This window comes from Temnothorax curvispinosus, unplaced genomic scaffold, assembly GCF_003070985.1.
Source record: "Temnothorax curvispinosus isolate PA1 unplaced genomic scaffold, ASM307098v1 QBEX01001170.1, whole genome shotgun sequence".
NCBI lineage: Eukaryota > Metazoa > Arthropoda > Insecta > Hymenoptera > Formicidae > Temnothorax > Temnothorax curvispinosus.
Window position 1 is genome coordinate 363,354 of NW_020210950.1, and position 18,012 is coordinate 381,365.

The 18,012-nt window shown below is 38.6% G+C and overlaps 1 protein-coding gene across 1 annotated transcript in view; it reads right to left on the reverse strand.

The window, feature by feature from the left end:
- Nucleotides 1-1,660: 1,660 nt before the first annotated feature.
- Nucleotides 1,661-18,012, reverse strand: part of LOC112460650 (1-phosphatidylinositol 4,5-bisphosphate phosphodiesterase epsilon-1-like) — a 29,843-nt gene continuing 13,491 nt past the window's right edge. The window contains exons 4-16 of the mRNA XM_025025444.1: nt 17,094-17,327; nt 16,387-16,614; nt 11,040-11,497; nt 10,181-10,484; nt 9,845-10,050; nt 8,886-9,184; nt 8,332-8,558; nt 7,706-7,933; nt 7,138-7,362; nt 6,744-7,050; nt 6,086-6,434; nt 5,562-5,885; nt 1,661-5,286 (exon numbers count right to left, since the gene is read on the reverse strand). Of these exons, the coding sequence (XP_024881212.1) occupies nt 3,795-5,286; nt 5,562-5,885; nt 6,086-6,434; nt 6,744-7,050; nt 7,138-7,362; nt 7,706-7,933; nt 8,332-8,558; nt 8,886-9,184; nt 9,845-10,050; nt 10,181-10,484; nt 11,040-11,497; nt 16,387-16,614; nt 17,094-17,327 (4,881 nt within the window). The 3' untranslated portion in view covers nt 1,661-3,794. The remainder of the gene's footprint in view (nt 5,287-5,561; nt 5,886-6,085; nt 6,435-6,743; nt 7,051-7,137; nt 7,363-7,705; nt 7,934-8,331; nt 8,559-8,885; nt 9,185-9,844; nt 10,051-10,180; nt 10,485-11,039; nt 11,498-16,386; nt 16,615-17,093; nt 17,328-18,012) is intronic.

The following is an 18,012-nucleotide window of genomic DNA, read 5'->3' on the forward strand; positions in this document are numbered from 1 at the left end:
AATGATTAAACTAAGTAATATGGAATAAATAGCGTATTGGTATCATACGCGTTTATCTTATCTGCGATTTTTCGAATTTAATGAAATAGAGATGACCTTGCATATAATCTAATGACTTACATAATAATTCATAACAAAACATCGAGGTTTGCGCGGGTCGTTTTAGTATCGAACTGAAGTCAAAATCACATAACGGAGTGAATACGTGATCGTCATTTTATTTTACTGGGAGGATTCTTTAAAATCGTGATTTTACGAGGAACAATGTTGTCCGCCGACGGCGTCCGTGCTTTCGGAGGCGAATTTGGCAAATTGCATGCAGCTCGTTGCGACATTCGGTGGCGGCACAACAACGAATGGTTACAACCGTTGCAATCGTGATGCAACGTTTGATACAGACACTGCCCTTTTACAATCGATGATTCTCTTGATACGGGGGTTTAGTCGGAGGTCCAAGGAGCGTCGAATATTAATTATAGTAATTAATTAACGTTATTAGTAGCCATTGTTCGTTACTGCTATGTACATAATGTTCCTTGAGGATGCTGCTACACTGTTGGAAAATTTGTGTCAAATATGTATAACATAAATCGTATGTCCCAAACGGTCCACTCAAATTTTTGTGTTAATTTAACACAATATGGATGTGTTAGTAACACCGATACTATGTTAAAATATTTCAACAGAAAAGAAATGTAATTCTGATCGTAATTTGAGGTTAATTATGTGTACAATTAACATAAGTTTTATGTTAAAGTTAAGATTGTAAGATAAAATCAACACTCTTTTTCTGTAAATTTTAACACATTTAATAAATACGTTTAAATTGTGTTACTTTAACATATTCTTTAAATTATTTTAATAATTCTACATTTTAAATTTGTTAAGTTCAATTAACACATAGCAGGCATATGTTAAATCTGCACATGTATGTGTTGATTATTTTACACAAAAATTTTAACAAGGACTTTTTTTAACAAACCTACAAAAATTTTCCAACAGTGTACATACATATTAGATAAATACTGTTGCGGTGTACCGAAATGTACTTTGATCTCTCGCTTCTATCATTTAGTATACGTTACACGCGGTGATGAGAGTATGTTTGGGTGATGCGCTTGCCAAGAGTTGTTGCGCGATTTCACGATTTATTAGTCTTCCGTTGTTAACATTTGAGATATTTTAATGTATCGCAGCTACTCACGTGTGTAAGATCGGAAAGTAGGAAAAAGAAGAGAGATATAGATAAATTTCCGTAATGCAGAAAGAAAATAAGAAATTACAACGGAAAAGAGAAATTGTGATATGTTGATTGAAAGGTACTTCAATAAATGCAAAAACATTGTAGGCAATGAAAAATATATTTGAAGAAAAAGACGTATGATCACTTTACCGCTTGCAATATTGTCAAATGCGTTGGTAGATATAGCGATCGTAAATTAGATGTTGGCCAGCACGTATCTGCAAAAGTGCTTTAAAACGATTGCGATCTAACGATATTATAAGTACAGTTGGTTTAGATCTTGTTTCTCTTTAGTGATCTACAAATTGGACCAATCAGATTTTTCTTTTTCTTTTCACGGCTAGCAAATAGGACAATTGCTTTCGAACTGTGCTGATCTATGCCTCTCTTCGTCGACAGAAATTACTCTATCGAATGTATGTGTAATTTTTTTTTATTTCATTCTCTTTTTACTCACTCAGGGATATATGTACGAATGTAATTGGGCTGTGTGTGTTTGTTTCTCATTTCTTGTCTCGTTTGTCTGCCTCGCCCGTTTGGTCTCTGCGGATATGTGATTACGTATTTTCGAAGAGATGGAGGATAAGGAAGGAAGTGGTATCGAAAAATATACAGAGTCTCCAGTGAGGTCGCGAAGCACGATATGGGGAAGGATATGAGCGTATAATACATCTCATATATATATATATTTTTTATAGCATTAAAAAATCTCGGCGTTTCCGTGTCGTACAATTGTACTGATTCACTTTAAAGAGTCAGTCTGCGGGGCCGTCTCGAAAAAATATAAAATATCTAGAGCGATTCGGACGTGGAAGACGGGGCAAGGCTATCTCGCGACCTCACTGTTTTGCGACGTCAGATTCCGTATTGTTGCTCATTAGTCAATTAATTAACAGTATTAGCGAAATTATTTTCCCATAAAATTAGGCTGCCGGCCCTCGAGTGTACGACGAAGCTCGTCGACGCGCGAATGCCTCGTCACGTGAAAAAATAATTAAATTAGAGCGATAGCACGTTCGGACGCGGTTTTTTTTTCCACTCCATCGACACTCCTTGGTCTCGTATTTATAATCTACGTATACATACGCTCGCTAAAACAGTCAGGAGAGAGGGACGGTAATCGAGAATGCAACACCGATCTACCCTCTAGCGTTAACAATATATAGTAAATACCATCTTTAAGTAGCAACTCCCAATATACATTACGATGATCTCTCTCATTGGATTCTATACTCAGATTCCTTATCACATGGTCGACTAGACGCAGAAAGAAATTATTAACATTAATAGAGTGAACAAACGAAGTGCGATAACAGCGATATATAACTTTATTACAGAGTTCGCGCGCGAAAGCGTATCGATGGAAAAACCTCAGGTACGACGTAAATGATAAAAATGATGCTTATTACGAATGACGAGAAGTCACGTGAAGCTGCGGGATTTCTTTTGGAGATGCGGTATGTCGATTAGACAGAGGCGATATCCGATATATTTCAAACGGAAACACGTTCAAATATAGGGAAGCACTTCCGATCTAAACGTTATGAATGTGTCGCGGATCTAGAATCACTTAGAATCGTCGTTTGGCAAAATGTTTAGAGATCGCCCGGTGTGATCTCCCTCCTTCCTTCGTTGTACAAAAATAATAAAATCAGGCGCGACCCGTGGCATTTAATTCTTTGTATTTTCGACGCGCCAGCGCGTCTCCGTCGAACGCGATAGTTACGGATCGTATCGATCCGCGTCTGATACGAATTTACTGCCACGTAACGAAATTCAGTATGATGCTTGGCTTTTGTGCGAACTTAAGGGGACTCAAGAATCGTCGCTTTGCCACTTAATGATTGTACTACGTCGTTACTTCAGATATGCTATTATACTCTTTAAAACTCTTGAAAAATCTTTGTAAATGGCGGCGTAATAATCTCCATCTCGCGGTATCGTCCGATTTTGTTTTGGGAAAAATTCAATTCGCCGAAGGTGCTTTCTGCAGCGATGGCGATTTCGTTCATTCGATATTTCGCTCAAATATCACGGAGATAATCGCGTACGTGATCGAGTTTAAGAATGTCGCGTTGTTTTTCAGACATTTATGTTTTTCAAAAAATCATTCTGTTTTTTCCTAAAGGGATTGATTCTTCCTTTTTTTCCTATTGCAGAGATATTTTTCTCGCGTCACCGCATGATCAATGATAAAAACACGCTGTCTGATATTTCTTTCCATCTTCTGCCTGATATTTCTTTAGTATCGCAATGGGATATTTAATTATTCTGATCGTACCGTGCGTTTTATCATCCGACTTAAAGACTTACAGATTTTAACTTCTTCGGGCGTACGCTTGTATTATGTAAATTTTCAACAAAGTGAAATTTTTCAATCTTCTCAAGCTCTTCTTTCAATTTGAGATCACATCTCGACAGGATCGTCGACATGGGGAACGCTTCGCAAGATCAGAACTAAATTCTGATCACGGTGAATTGAACTACGAACTTACAGATGACTTTTCCGAGTGGCGAAGATCGATGATATCGACGTCGCCCTTGACTGCCACTATGACTTCCAGCTCATTAGTTTTCTGAACGAGACCTTCTTCAGATGAATAGCGGCATTGAATAGATCGGATTCTTCCCCGTCAGAGTGAACCTCTCGTCTACGAGACATTAGCCGATAGCCTCTCATGCCTCTAGAAGTGGGGTCTGACAGTGCTTCCGAAACAGGCACCTTTTCTTTGCTGGATCCTGGCAGGGATACGGATCTGCCCACAGAAAATCCCAGTCGATCGAGGGTCGCGGGCAACAAGTTCCGTCTCGGAATCGCTTGTTCTCTTTCTCTGAGGATAAACCTGCCGAGAGTCTTCCACAAAGCCTGCGTGGTGTAAACGTTCTCGTCGTCGCTCAATACTCTCAGTTGACGATTTCCGCTTCCAACCGCGCCCGTGCCGCCCCATTCCAGCTCCTCGACCAGAACGAACTTAGCCGGGTTCTCCATTCTTCTGGCCTTTATCAGAGCATGCGCCAGCACGTCCTGCGCCGAGCTGCTTATCGGCACGCGTAGAATCGCATAAGGGATCTCCGGTGAGACGTTATAGATGCAGACCAGAAAGGTGTCCGCCTCGTCCCATGTGTGGGTGGATTGGTCCCTCGTGTTGGAGTCGTTGAGCTTTGAGTGGCCGGCCGTGCTCCTGATAGAGGCGAGCCACGCTCTACTGCTCGGATCGTCGCCTACTCGCTTCAGCAGGAAACGACCGTCCCCTTTCCACTGGTCCTGTGCCTGAAGAGGATGTTCCATAGGGTCCAGCACGCGTTGAGTTGGTAACTCTTCTCTGTCCTTTTTCTCCCATCCACGGGACACTTCCTCCACCAAGATGTACTCATCTACGTGTTCCGGCGATATCTGGGCCTTTTGCAACGCCTGTAGCATCACTTCTTGCGTAGTACTCTCCTGGGTGACCTTTAGGATGGTACCCGGCCCTTCCGGGATCACGTGGACCATTAAGAAGAACATTCGTCTTTTCAAGGTGACTCCACCCAAAGATCCGGGATCGACGGTGCTCAGTTTCTCGGGCTCTTTGCTTGACGAGAGACGCTTAGACGACTCCTTATGATCGCGGCAGCAGGTGTTGTAGTCCAAGCTTTCCTCCTCCAAGCGAGAATAAATAAAGAGCGTGGAAAGGGCTAGCGGCCTGTTCTTGCAGGATCGTAATCGTACGTGTCGGTAGCCGGGCCGTAGACACTTGAGCGGTATTACGCGTTGCGCGATCACGTGATGAGAGCTTGCCTCGATAACGCCGAAACGCAGAAAGGCGAGATCCTTGAACATCACTTGGAAGCAAAACTTCTCGTTCCAGATGGGATTCAACGCATTGTTCTGGATCACCTTCGTTTTGTGCTTCGCGCAGTCGATCGGTATACCGACCAACTCGACCTCGACGTATGTGCTGGCGACGAAGTTCGTAACCGAGACGTATTGTCCTGAGGTTATTGTGAGACTTAAATGCGCAGAATGCAGCCCATCGAACTCCTTCTCCCAAGGGTTGAATCGCCTGTCAAAACATTTACGATTGTTTAAGAAGATTTTTCGAGATAACGTACGATCGTTCAGAAATAATTTAACTATCTCTTTTCAAAATATGAAAACATTTTCTTATAGCAAAGATAAACTTTATAATATAACATAGATCAAAAGAGATCATTTCGCAACTACTGCTTATGATTTACAAATTAATCGATTTTTTAATGAACGTATACTACATAAATAATTATATTATTATTGCCGCATTTTAAAAAATTTGTAAGAAATAACAGAGTATAAATTCACCTGTACATCATATGTCCCTTGTCCCACATTACCGAGGGTTTCCTAACGTATCCGCACTGACCATTTTGCTCGAACATGGCTGAGTTCAGATTTAATCCCGCGTCATCGGTCTGATAGTTTAACGCAACCATTTGGATTCCGAAAGCCCAAAATATTACAGGATTGAAATTTGTGGAATCAATACGCATCCCTGCGGGATATGTTCGAATGAGTTGAGTCTCTGCATGGGAGAGCACGTGTGTCGCCTGTTTTCTACAGATCTTTTTCGCCGAGCTCTCATTCAGAGACGAACATTGGAAGCAGGCCGGCATTCCACGAGTGGATCTAATAACATACAAGCAAAAAAATAGATACCATCCTTTTTATCTGCAAAGCCAATATATTCGTCGATTGTGAAATATAATAAGGTTTGCCGAAATAAGGTTTTAAAAAGAAAAATGCAAAAAAAAAAAAAAGGCACGAGAATAAGATTAAGACAATCATAAGTTAGAATACATAAAGAAAACACTTAATGAGAAACTGACCTAAAGATATTATCGATGTTGCTACCGCCGCTCGCGATCGAGGCTGACGTCGAGAGCGATTGCGGCGATCCTGACGAGGAAGCTATGCTGCTGGGCCCTATACCGGCGATGCTGTGCCTCTGAACTGGTCCCGTATGCGATTGATGACGTATTTTTCCCGGCACGACTGGCATGGTATTTAGTCCGCGGAATTTAATTGCTTGGAGATAAATCACCAAGTCCGACAGCTCCTTGGCTATTTGGCTGCTCTGCTTTTGCGTCTTGTCGTCCACTCCTGGGTCTGATTTTAAACGACCATGCGGCACTTGTCCGCCACCCAGATATTTCTCGTAGCTCGAAATGGAGTTATCTGTAAATTGCAATCGCCGAGCGATTCGTTTCGTAAGTGTTTAACCAAGTGCAATTACTATGCTTCTTGCAAGCAAGTGGAAAAAAAGGGTTTGAATTTATCATTACATTAAACTCGAAGATTTATCGTTAGGATACGATGACAATATGGCACGCTGTATATTTAGGTTTAACTTGAGCTTAGGAAAAATTGAGAACATCAGAAGATCATTAATAGCGAATTCCGATATCTTTCTTGGAAGTATAAATCTGGTTGGTATAGTGGACTTTTTCCAAGCATACTTCAGTATTGATAATGTATTATTTTTACCATCGATGTTGTCATCCTCATCATCGTCCTCTTCGTCGTCTTCATCCTCGCTAAAGTATTCAACTACGGACGTGCTGCTTACGTCGGTCCGCATTTGCTTCATAGAGGATGCGCGATCCGACATAAGCATCTTCCCACGGTGACTGGGGAGGGGCGTGTGTGATAAAGGGCCGGCAGGATCAATCACTAGCTTCTTATTTTTTATCAAGATTCGGTAACGAAGCTGCGAAGGCGAAGGCAGTTGAGGATCATCACTGAAGTCGGACTCGAAGAGAAATTTCGTCACCAATTTCTCGCCAAAAACAGACTGAAACCGTGTATTTCTGCTCGTAACTTGGCTTAGGCGCAATGACAATCAATAAGAAAATAATTTATTGGATAATTAATCGGCTACCTGAAATATTTGAGCCATGCGAGCTTGCTGACTTGGCGAACAGTGATTCTCGATGGAAAGAATCACAGGATAGGGAGAACTGACAAAGGCGCTTCGATCGATCGCTTCCACGACCGAGCGAAATGGTATTTTCGTAGTGAAAGTGTGACCGTGATAAATCAGCGGGGATCCATCATCACCGTCCCAACAATCGAGCTCTACGCAGCGACACCCGGTTAAGAGCACCTGCGCAGATTTTGATTGTTATCGGTCAATAAGTTTTATTCGCGCTAATTACTTTATTTTATTCCAATGGAAATTCGTGTTGCACGTTTCACGCAAAGCAAAAGAATGTATTTTTTTAACTGATACTTTTTTTCATAACTTTGGATACATATGAAGAGAATTTTTTATTCATTTATTTTAAATCTCACAGGAATAATGCATGAGACTATTAAATAATAGCGCGTAGTTCAAAATTCGTTGCAATGGAAAGAACTTGTGACAATGCCATAGTAAAAATATTTCATGTTCCAGTTAGATGAAGTTCATTTATTACGCGAATTTATTTTTGAAAGTCGCAACGCACCTGTGAATATAGTTGCACGGAGGACTCTCCTTTGAGTTGATGCCCGGTTAAATACGTATTGTGAGAGCTGGCAATGTAATATTGCGACAGAGGCTGCTGCATCTCGGTTTCGGACGGTGTCGCATACTCGTTCGGGAAGGCATAATTGTCCTTGTCCATCATATACCGCGCAAAACCCTCGAAAGACAAACACCACTGTGTGCGAAGTGCCGGGTCCGGTTCGTGCCTCTGAAATGAGAGTAAATCCGGGCCCGTTTGATTGTGTTACGTCGCATTGTACATTGGTATGAGCGCGCGTATATAACAATGCCACCGGCGGTCGCATGAGCGTGAGGAGAAGTTGGATCTTCTATTGCCAGATAAGACAAATTGAAATCATGATTTCGGTACAACGGGATGAAAGGAAGGATCGTTTATCGTCTTCAACAAAAGCAGTTTATTCGCGAGATTGAACGCAAACTGTCGCAAACACATTAATTGCGTATGGCAATCAGCCAAAAAGCAAAATATTAGGGGATATTAATTTCCTGTATATCCGTAAAAAAAATTTGTCGGAGAGAAATAAAACCGTCGGGCAAACATTCTTCGCCACGCAGGAATCTCTGACCTCGTAAATAAATATTTACCTTGATCAGTGCTTTGATTTCATCGTCGCTCAAGTTTTCTTGTTGTCGAGACTCCAGAAATTTCGTGAGTGTCGCCAGGGTGATTACTTGGGATTTCGACGTATCCACGCCCGAGCAATTATTGATTATGCTTGCCGCCGCGATGACATCAAAGACCTGTTTCTTTTCCAGATTGCTACCCGTCTTGTATTCGTGACAGTCAATAGAGTTGTTTCTCGTCAGCAAGCCTGGCACATTAAAATGTTGATTTCTTATTTTAATTTTTAAAAAAGCAATCACAATCAAATCATAGATGGGAACCGATATAATGTGACTTTAACTTTCGATAAATATGGACAAACGTATGTTATTAGGTGGGTTATAATAAAACTCATAGTGTTGTGAATCTAATTTACTCAAAATTATTATTTAATGAATTAACTCATATATCTATATTTGAGATCTACTATCGCATTTTCACGATTAAATACAAAGATCTCGTGCATCTATATCAAATTATATAAATTTATACAGAAAATTTAATAATTATGTCAGTTTCATTCCTATCGACTTACCAATTCTTTGTGGAGTGGCGTCACTGGTCTGCCTGAGCACCGCCGGGCGAATATTAAAGTCCCTTAACGACCCGTCACTCTGGCTACGACACGTTATCGCTAATTGCCCGAAGAGTTCACGCAAATCCTTCCTGGCTCGTAAGCTGAACGATCGGAAAAGCGCGACGAATTCCACGAAGTTCAATTGCTTCTCGTATATTTCCGAAGTAGTGCGCGCTTGCACCTGCCAAGGGGCCTCTAAGCCTCCGGATATACCACCGGATCCGTTCTTGTCTTTTTCCTTGGTGACACATAACAAACTACGCATGCGTTATTGCGAGGTATAAGAAAATTTGTCGAACACAATACAAGTAATAGAGAGATTTTTCATGTCATATTTTACAGAAATTTCGAAATTTTGTTTTTACATTTTTCTTATTTTATATAGGTATATATTTTTAAGGTTTTAAATCTTAAAAATGTGTTTCTAAAATATTATGATTATTAACATCTACAAAAACGAAGTTGCGATCATTTGATCAAGAAGTCCGAAAAAATATCGTTTATTGTGCTTAAAAATTAAAAAATAAAAAGCACTTTAATTTTCTTTTTTTTTTTATATTGTCTTAAGTATATTGTCAAAAAAGATTCTTTTTACATTATATCTTTGATATTATTAGTTCTATATTAATAAAAAAAATTCTAAAATATTGTTCACGCATGATAAATATGAAAAGCTTCGGCTTTAGAAACTTTTCGGTTAAGAAAAAAGAAAGTGCTTTTAGGTTGCTCAGTTTTAGACGAGAAAACCTTAAATCCATAATCCAGATTTATGTTTCACGTAATATTCGACATGGAACTGTAAGATTTTCTATCCCGATCTATATAATTCTCGGCCTATATAAATCTTTTGCTCGAAATCGAATAGATAAAGAGAATTTGATGTCAAGTGGACTCAAGTGTGTGAGAGAATAATGTACCTTTGAAAAGCGGAATAAGGCAAGTTGGAGAGACGATCGCCGGAACCGGGTGGTGGGCTACGTGGCGGGATTCGTTCTCGGTTTGCTCTCGGTGACGCTGGTAGAATCCTCGTTAAAGACTCCCTGCTTCCCGTGATGTGACGTCGAGGTGTAGCGCACAGGCCTCCATCCGAGGTCGAGGTGTCGTGCTGTTTTACACTCAGTTCCTACGTTAAACCGAAAGAGTGTTCAATTCGGTGAACGTGGTTATATTTACGAAATAACGTACGATCTTTGCAGTGATCCACAATCTGATCTATGTTTATTATAAAAGATGCGAGATGAGTTTATGCGCACCTTGGTCAAATTGTGAATGTTGCCAATCGATTTGGTTTTTTTTCCTTTAGCATTTCGTCTACGTATAGTGCCGCTGCTCGTTGGAGACAGCGTTCCGACGCTGTCTATCGAGGTCCAGTCGCGACCGCCGAAAATGCGAATAGCATCGGCCGTCGTCGGCTGATCTATGCCCTCCATCGGCTGTTCCAAGTAAGAAAAGTATAGCTGGAGATATTTTTCTTTCAACCAGCGTGATCTACGATCTGTTAGCTGCTGTTGTCTTTTGAGGCCTCGCAATATCCAGCACAATCCCATGTACCATATTCTGAAAGCGGAGCAACGTGAATTACATAACTTTTATGTAGTTCGACAACACGCAATTTAGCAATAAATCATAAATTATTAGAGGAAATTGTTACAGCAAAATATGTAGGAAATGTGTGTTATTAATATATACTATTGCTCAATAATATATTATAAACAGATCATTGATACACTATTAATAAACCTAATTTTCTAGGGAGGGGATATATTAATGACATAGTAATTAATTTTGCACGCGGCGAATTCAAAATTTACAGCACAAAAAGTTTACAGCACAAATAACATATAGTAGATAAAAATTAATTGGAAAAAATATCCGCGAAATAATCTTGAACGTATAAACCTGATAAGATAATTTTTTCTTCCGAAAAACATGAAATTAAGAAACATATTCTTAATACCGCATATAAAGCGAAGATATATTTTTATTTTCAAATCAGATTGCACGTGACATAGAATGCGATAAATTTCGAATCATCTTCTTCTTTTTCATTCTCTGGATTATCGGTGAGGGACATTCAAAAACTAATCGCAAAGAGAACAATTCATTACGTACTTGCTAAGAGCGGGAGGGCAAAGTAGGAAGATCAGTCGATTGTCCGGAAGATTGGAGCCATACATGAGGCCGATGCAGCAGTCGGAGCCAGGTAGGCCGAATCTCTTGCAGATGCTCCTGAGATCAGCCTCTCGATCGCGGTCGCAACAGCCGATCATTATCTCCTTCACCGATCCCAGGTCGAGGTATCCCTCTTCCAAAGTGACAGAAGCGCAGTCAGCCTGCTGCTGCGTGTACCTGCCGACTAGGCCCGCTGGTATCGCGTCCTCCGGGTTCGCGGTCAGCGAAAAGTCTGTGAGAGCGGCACCGCCAACTTGTGCCGTTTTTAAGGGACTCCAAGGTGGCTTTTCCCATACGAAGGTGCCGCAAGCGCGATCGACGCGCGCGAACACCAACGCTGTCCTCGAGGCACCACCCTCACAGTCCCAATGGACCAATGTCGTGCCATGATGCAGCACCTGAAACGTGTGGATTTGAGAAATGAGTGTGTTTCTTAGAATGATAGAGAATCGAGGATGTTTGATGTTTCTTAGAATGATAAAAAAGCTTTTTTCGATTTTCCATCAGCTTTGTACAAGTAAAATTAGAAAATCGAAGTGTCTTGAAAAGGTGGTCAGAAAATTTCTCTTTAGATGAAAATGAAGGTATACCGAAGCCCGGAAATTTTGCTTTGATCTTACCGAAATTTTCTTTTTAATTTAACAGTATTTGATCGCTATGGGATTTTTTACGCATTTTTGGCAATGATTTCTTAATCTTTCTCGATCATTATATTATTATCATTACTAATGACTAAATAGTAAATAAGTAAACACGCGTCATGTTAAGTTTCTGTTAAAAAATTTTAAAGAAAAAACTTTTATTTCTATTACATTTTCGTGCAGGAAGATTTCAATTTAATATCTAGTATTTATAATCGACATTTTGTAATTTAATATATACATAAAAGCTTTTGCATTGCATACGGTATGCATTTCGCTATTGAAGTAATATCATATGTATAAATGCAAAAGAAATATATATAAACGTAACAAAAATTTACATATGTAGATAACGAATTGGATTTCGCTCGAAATATTTTTGTGGCAGTTTTTAATGCAGTGAGATCTGGATGGTCGGTTTACCGGATTACCGCGATAATATAATTGTTGAAAAAAGGAAACGGAGTAAGCGTCTGTGCTGTAAATATAAATATATTAATTTCACTGCGCATACAAGGCACTCGCTACTACGAGGTCATCCTCGCAACTGCGCCGCACGAAGTACTCCACGCTTCCACAAAGTACTAGATGCCGTGAGTGCATTTATAACGCTGATGGGACTCGTAATGCACTTATAACGACGTTTATGCGGTCTTGTCTAAGCGCGATGTACAAGTGGACATTTATTGCACGTATGCGCGAATTCGTGAATTTAGCTAGAGTTATTTATCGATGACGCAGGCAGTTGCTCGAATTCACAATTTCCTGTCACGCGTAATGTGCAGTAATCGTTCTAAAGAACGATGAAGAAGAAATATATGTTCGTTAATATTGAAATATCGAGTATTGAAATACTGACGAGAGAGTCCGATGTTCTATATATAGAATATATCTCACGTGTAATTGTCTCATTTTCGCATTGTCGCGAATAGAGAGATTGAGAGTGATTAATTTTGTGCAAATGTACGAAGTAGAGACCAAATTTCAATTCACTTTCAATTAGTTTCGATTATTCGCTGGTACTATGTATTGGCGAGCAAACGAAAAGCAGGAATTTAATTAATTTAATTAATTTACGAGATGTTAGTATGATTTCCACTCCATTTTTATTTTCATATCCACATTTGAATTATTTTTGAAGCTTCTTGTTTGCATGGTGCGCGACGTGGTTTTCTATTAAAAAATTCCACCAGCATTTTAACGTCAGAGAGCTATAGTTTTCACGATGGTTTGTCGAAGAAGTGCTAATTCCACTATATTTCTAGGCTTGACATTTGTCGTTTAATTTTTACGACGCCGACGCTTTTAATTAATGAGACTATTCTATGAATGTCTCGAAGTATTTAGCCAAGTACATGGAACAACTTAAAGCCGAATTTTTATTAACAAAAATTGAAGGCATTTTGAATTACATAACGAATTACATAAATCTTACTTTTTAATTACTCCTAAGTGAGTATTTTTAATACTATTACATTGATTTATTCTGAGAGATAATTAGAAAAGAAATGTTTAATATTCTATAAATGGTAAGAGTTATCACAAAGATCGAATTTTCGTTAAATAAAGATGAACATCGATTTATTTAAAAATTTATAAAGTTCTTGGATAAAACTAGCAATATTTCATTAATATTATTACGCTTGTATTATAGACTAATATAGACGATGGGCAAGGCTATAACACGCGCGTTATATTTGACTATACTATGTTTGCGTTCTCTGGACATTTATTGGTGCTAAATCAATTATCTTTATGAGAAACCGTCATTCACAGAGGGATTGAACTGGAAGAAGTTGTGTAACTTCTCCCCCGAAATTCTTCCGACATACCTATATTTCTCACTCGACGTACAATCAATGGATCGCGTGTTATGTATCCTCCAAGAACGTTCTGTGGTAGCAGAGAGAGAGAGATTCATGGTGTATCGATTGCGTCGGAATTTCATGATGGGAAGGATAACGAATTTTATTCGTTATGAACCATTTTTCTCCACAAATATGTTGTGTCCTATTTTTTCTCTTGCCACTCAATTAACGCTGACAATTGGTGGCTCGATTCAAAAGGATGACCTGGTTTTGCGTACTGCGTTACAACGTTTTTTCCGTCGGTTTCCTTGCTTCGTTTGCCACAGAGAGAGCGAGCGAGAGAGAGAGAGAGAAAGAGAAAGAGAAAGAGAGAGAGAGAGAGCTATCTCCTCCTCCCTTCCTCGTCTTCCCGTATATTTCTCTGTTTCTTCTCTAATTTCCACGAAGCTTGCCGGAGGTGTAGTAAGGCTAGTCCCTTTGAAATCCTTGAAATCCTTTTGACGTGTAACAAGCTACGTGCTAACGGTATCTTTTATCTCAGTGGCGCAACGCCATGGAGGTAGCGCCGCCATGACATTAATATCTCGAAATCGTCCGAGGATAAGGAGATACTTTATGTTGATACGAGTGTGCCGGTCTCGCAAAATTCTTAATGAAAAATCCTCAATCTCAATATACGTACAAGTTATACAAATGTGAGTTGTCTATGCCTTTTATGTCTCGAGCTATCAAGATTCGTGAAAATAGCAAACGCGGAGTGAAAGGCGAATATCTTTCCTGTACTTCTTTTGCGATTCATGTAGCTTAAACGCGAAACTGCAGATCTAAGGGTTTCCGGACTGCTCCCGTTTCTTGGCTACGATATCAAAGAAAAAATGCGTAGGTGTTCACTTAAATTTCAAAGGCAGCTGTGGAATTTCTTAGCAAAATAGAAATTTCTCGCTAGCGTTCGCTTGCAGGACATGACAAAAAGAGAATTTGAATCATAATATCATATCTTAAATTTTCTTATTCATCTACAAATCTCGGTTCTCAGCATCATTCAATACGTACAATTTATACGTAGCTACAATTTGCAACGATTACTTTTAACGACAATATTTTTCGAATTTTTAAACTCTCGTCATTATTTAAATGCGATATGCTACAGATTATAATATACAAAGATATTAAGACAAATTTCCGGATTTTGCGTCAGTCGTAATTACGATAACAAACACAAATGTTGTAGCATTCTTTAAATAAATGGAACTACTCTCAAGACGAAAGAACTCTCCTGAATACGGTATCGTCTTTCACCCCGCAGTACTTGAACTTTTACATCTCGAATGTTTCTTCCGTTATGATACATTAAATTCTCATTCATGTTGGAGCTTACCGACTCGAAATAGGAAAAGCATTACTCATTTTGCAATGTGGATGAAACAAGAAAGATTTGAAACTCGGATGTAAATATTCTTATGAATGCTATACATATAATTGTTTTGCATTATCTCTGTGAAAAGCAGGTTGAAAAGACATTCCTTAAATATTTACGCGTTTTACTTTATTTCTTCAAATAAATTTTGAATTGTTTATTAAATATCTTTATTTAAAGAAACATTTGTAAAAATTGTGAATCAATTATGAGATTAGAAGATTTCAAGGACGCATGTAAATGCCTTGATGGATAACAAAACTTCAATGATCGATTAACTTTAAGTAAAGTTTAATTAAGTTTAACGTATCTTTTAAACTCAACGAAAGTTTTCTTAATTGCTATGTTCTTTAATATCTACGTATAAAATGTGACGACAAAAATTTCTAAATTTCTCAAAAAATGTACATCACGAAGACTCGGATATTTTTCTAACTTGATAATAATATTCGGCCATAATCATGAGTTAGATATTACATTGATTATGTCTAAATTGCTAACGTCGAATAATGTACATTGTTGTGTGCATAGCAGAAAAATTACACATCTCTCAATGCGGCCTCGCGTTAGAATAAAAAACGTCCTGGCTTCCCATTGTGCAACAAATCCTGCGAGTCCAATATTTACGATACACTCTACGCGCAGCATCGCGATGTCACGTATGCAATTGGCAGTTTCGTTATGTGACGCAATGCCTCTCAATCCCAAAACGATCGCGACAATCTCAGACAAAATAACTGTGTTTCTCTCTCCTCTCTCTCCTCCTCCTCCTCTATGTATCTACCTATCTATTTACTCATCTCTATGTATGTGTGTTGCCAATGAATAATCCGGATGTGACATAGAGAGCGAACGTTGCGCGTTATCACAAAACGGAAATTACGTTGTGTTAGAACTTTCCTAATACTGCTAATTATGCCAAATTTAATTAAGTTTCCACACAAACATTTTCCGTGCATGGCACTCTGAACAGATTATGCGATAAGTATCGCTCTTTCTAAAACTATTACTTTTATTAATTTCAACAATACCTTTAACATCTCGAAACATTTGAATTTTAAAACTTTATCTTTTTTCCTGTATATGACAATATTGATAAGAGTTTTTTTCTTTCTTATAATAATCCGGTCAATACGAGTTATCAGCCGGCATGAAGTTTAAAAGAAGTTTTAATGATTATTTGAGTAAAATGTTTATCTTTTGCTACTCTTTAAATTGTGTTAAAGTTTTTATCTATCCGTCTTTATAAAAACTACAATAGAAGTCGCCTCCATCCTCTATCGGACATGATATAGATAACTCGTGAAAATGCCGCTTATATAATTGTCGCGTAAAATTGACGACGCAGATTCTCATTTCGATACGATATCTACATTTCCGTACGAGATGTGCATTTATCTGTAGAATGTAGCGCAAAATACCTGCAGGAGATGGAGATCCATGCCAGTGTGTGGCGCGGCAACGGGAAACAAAGCGACTCCGTGGTCGATTTTGAGCGGGTGCACGGGCTTGTAGGAGTCCAAATCAAGATGATAGTCATTCTCGTCGCATTCCTCCGCCATGTAGGTTTGCTCGATCGCGGTCGTATGAACGCTCAGGGTGCGATGAAGGGAACCGGTAGTCGCGTCTCTGCCACGAGCATGCCGATGCTTAAGAAAGAAGAGAAAGAAATATCCCTCGTTAAATTAAACCATCGAGTCATTTAGTATATTTATGCTCGCATTGAAAAAAAGAAACATCTCTAATAGACGATATCAACGCGACCTTTTTCGCTTATATAAATATAATTACATTAATATCTACGATCCCCATTGATATGTCAAAGCTCACTTTAAATCTATAATTTGCATTAGATCACAAATAGAATTTTATTTATAATTTCGTGTCATATATTTATACGTATATTTTATACGTGTATTTATATTTCTAAAATGTTTGTCTTATTACATAAAATTATAAATTGAATGCTGGCGTAAATTGTAAATCGTTTAACGTGGGTGGGTAATCGTTTAAGATGACGATAGCTATTTTAGCGAAACATAGCACTCAACGTGACATTACAGATTGTTCATTAAGATTACTCGGTCTTTACGTGGCCTTTACGATGCTTGCCGGTCGGATATCTTACCTTGTGAAAGAGCGCGACTTTGTCGAGAATGGAATTTGTATTGTGGGCTGGGGTGATGGGGTTCTCCGGTTTGTTCAAGGAGGCGCTCCTCGAACTCCATCCCGACGGCGTCTCTGTGTTACTCTCGACGGCGATCCTGGCGACCGGCGCAGAGGAAGGCACGTGTTCTTGAGGTTCGCTCTCCTTAACGCTAGCACGTGGTGACTCGCGATTTTCCTTGTACTCGGGCTCGGGCTGAAACATGCCGAGCCGACGGTACTCCTTAGGAATTATACAGTTAAGTTTATTGTGTACAGAAATTGTCTGTATAATGGAAGAGCCCCAACCTACCTTGCGCTACTGTTTCATAATTATACAGTGTAATTCAGTAGAATAAACAAAATAATAATGAAAATGCAATTTACACCATGCTCAAAATAAACGGCTTCGAATTTTATAATAATATATCTTTCTCAGACGATTGTACAAAGAATGTATAATTAAAAAAGTTACTGAGAATAAATAACCGTTAATTTATATTAAGTAGACAAAACAAAATGAATTAAATTATACTGTAGAAAATACTTGTTTTTATTAGCATATGGTGTAAAAATAATATACATACAAGAACTTATAAAAATAAATATTATAAAAAGAACTAACAATTTAGCTGGTTGCATGATTCATATATATTAAAAAAATCTGATATAATCATTGTGATTCTCGTTTATGATATTTATTTTTACAAGCTTATATATATTCCTTTTACATTATATGTTAATAAAAATGATGGGTGTCTTCTGTAGAGTATAATGTTTTCATTTATTTTATTCTATCTACTTTCATATTACTATCCACTTTCATATTACTATCCACTTTCATTAAAATAAAAGATATTTAATTTTAAAAACTTTTCTGTACAATATTTGATTTTAAAAGA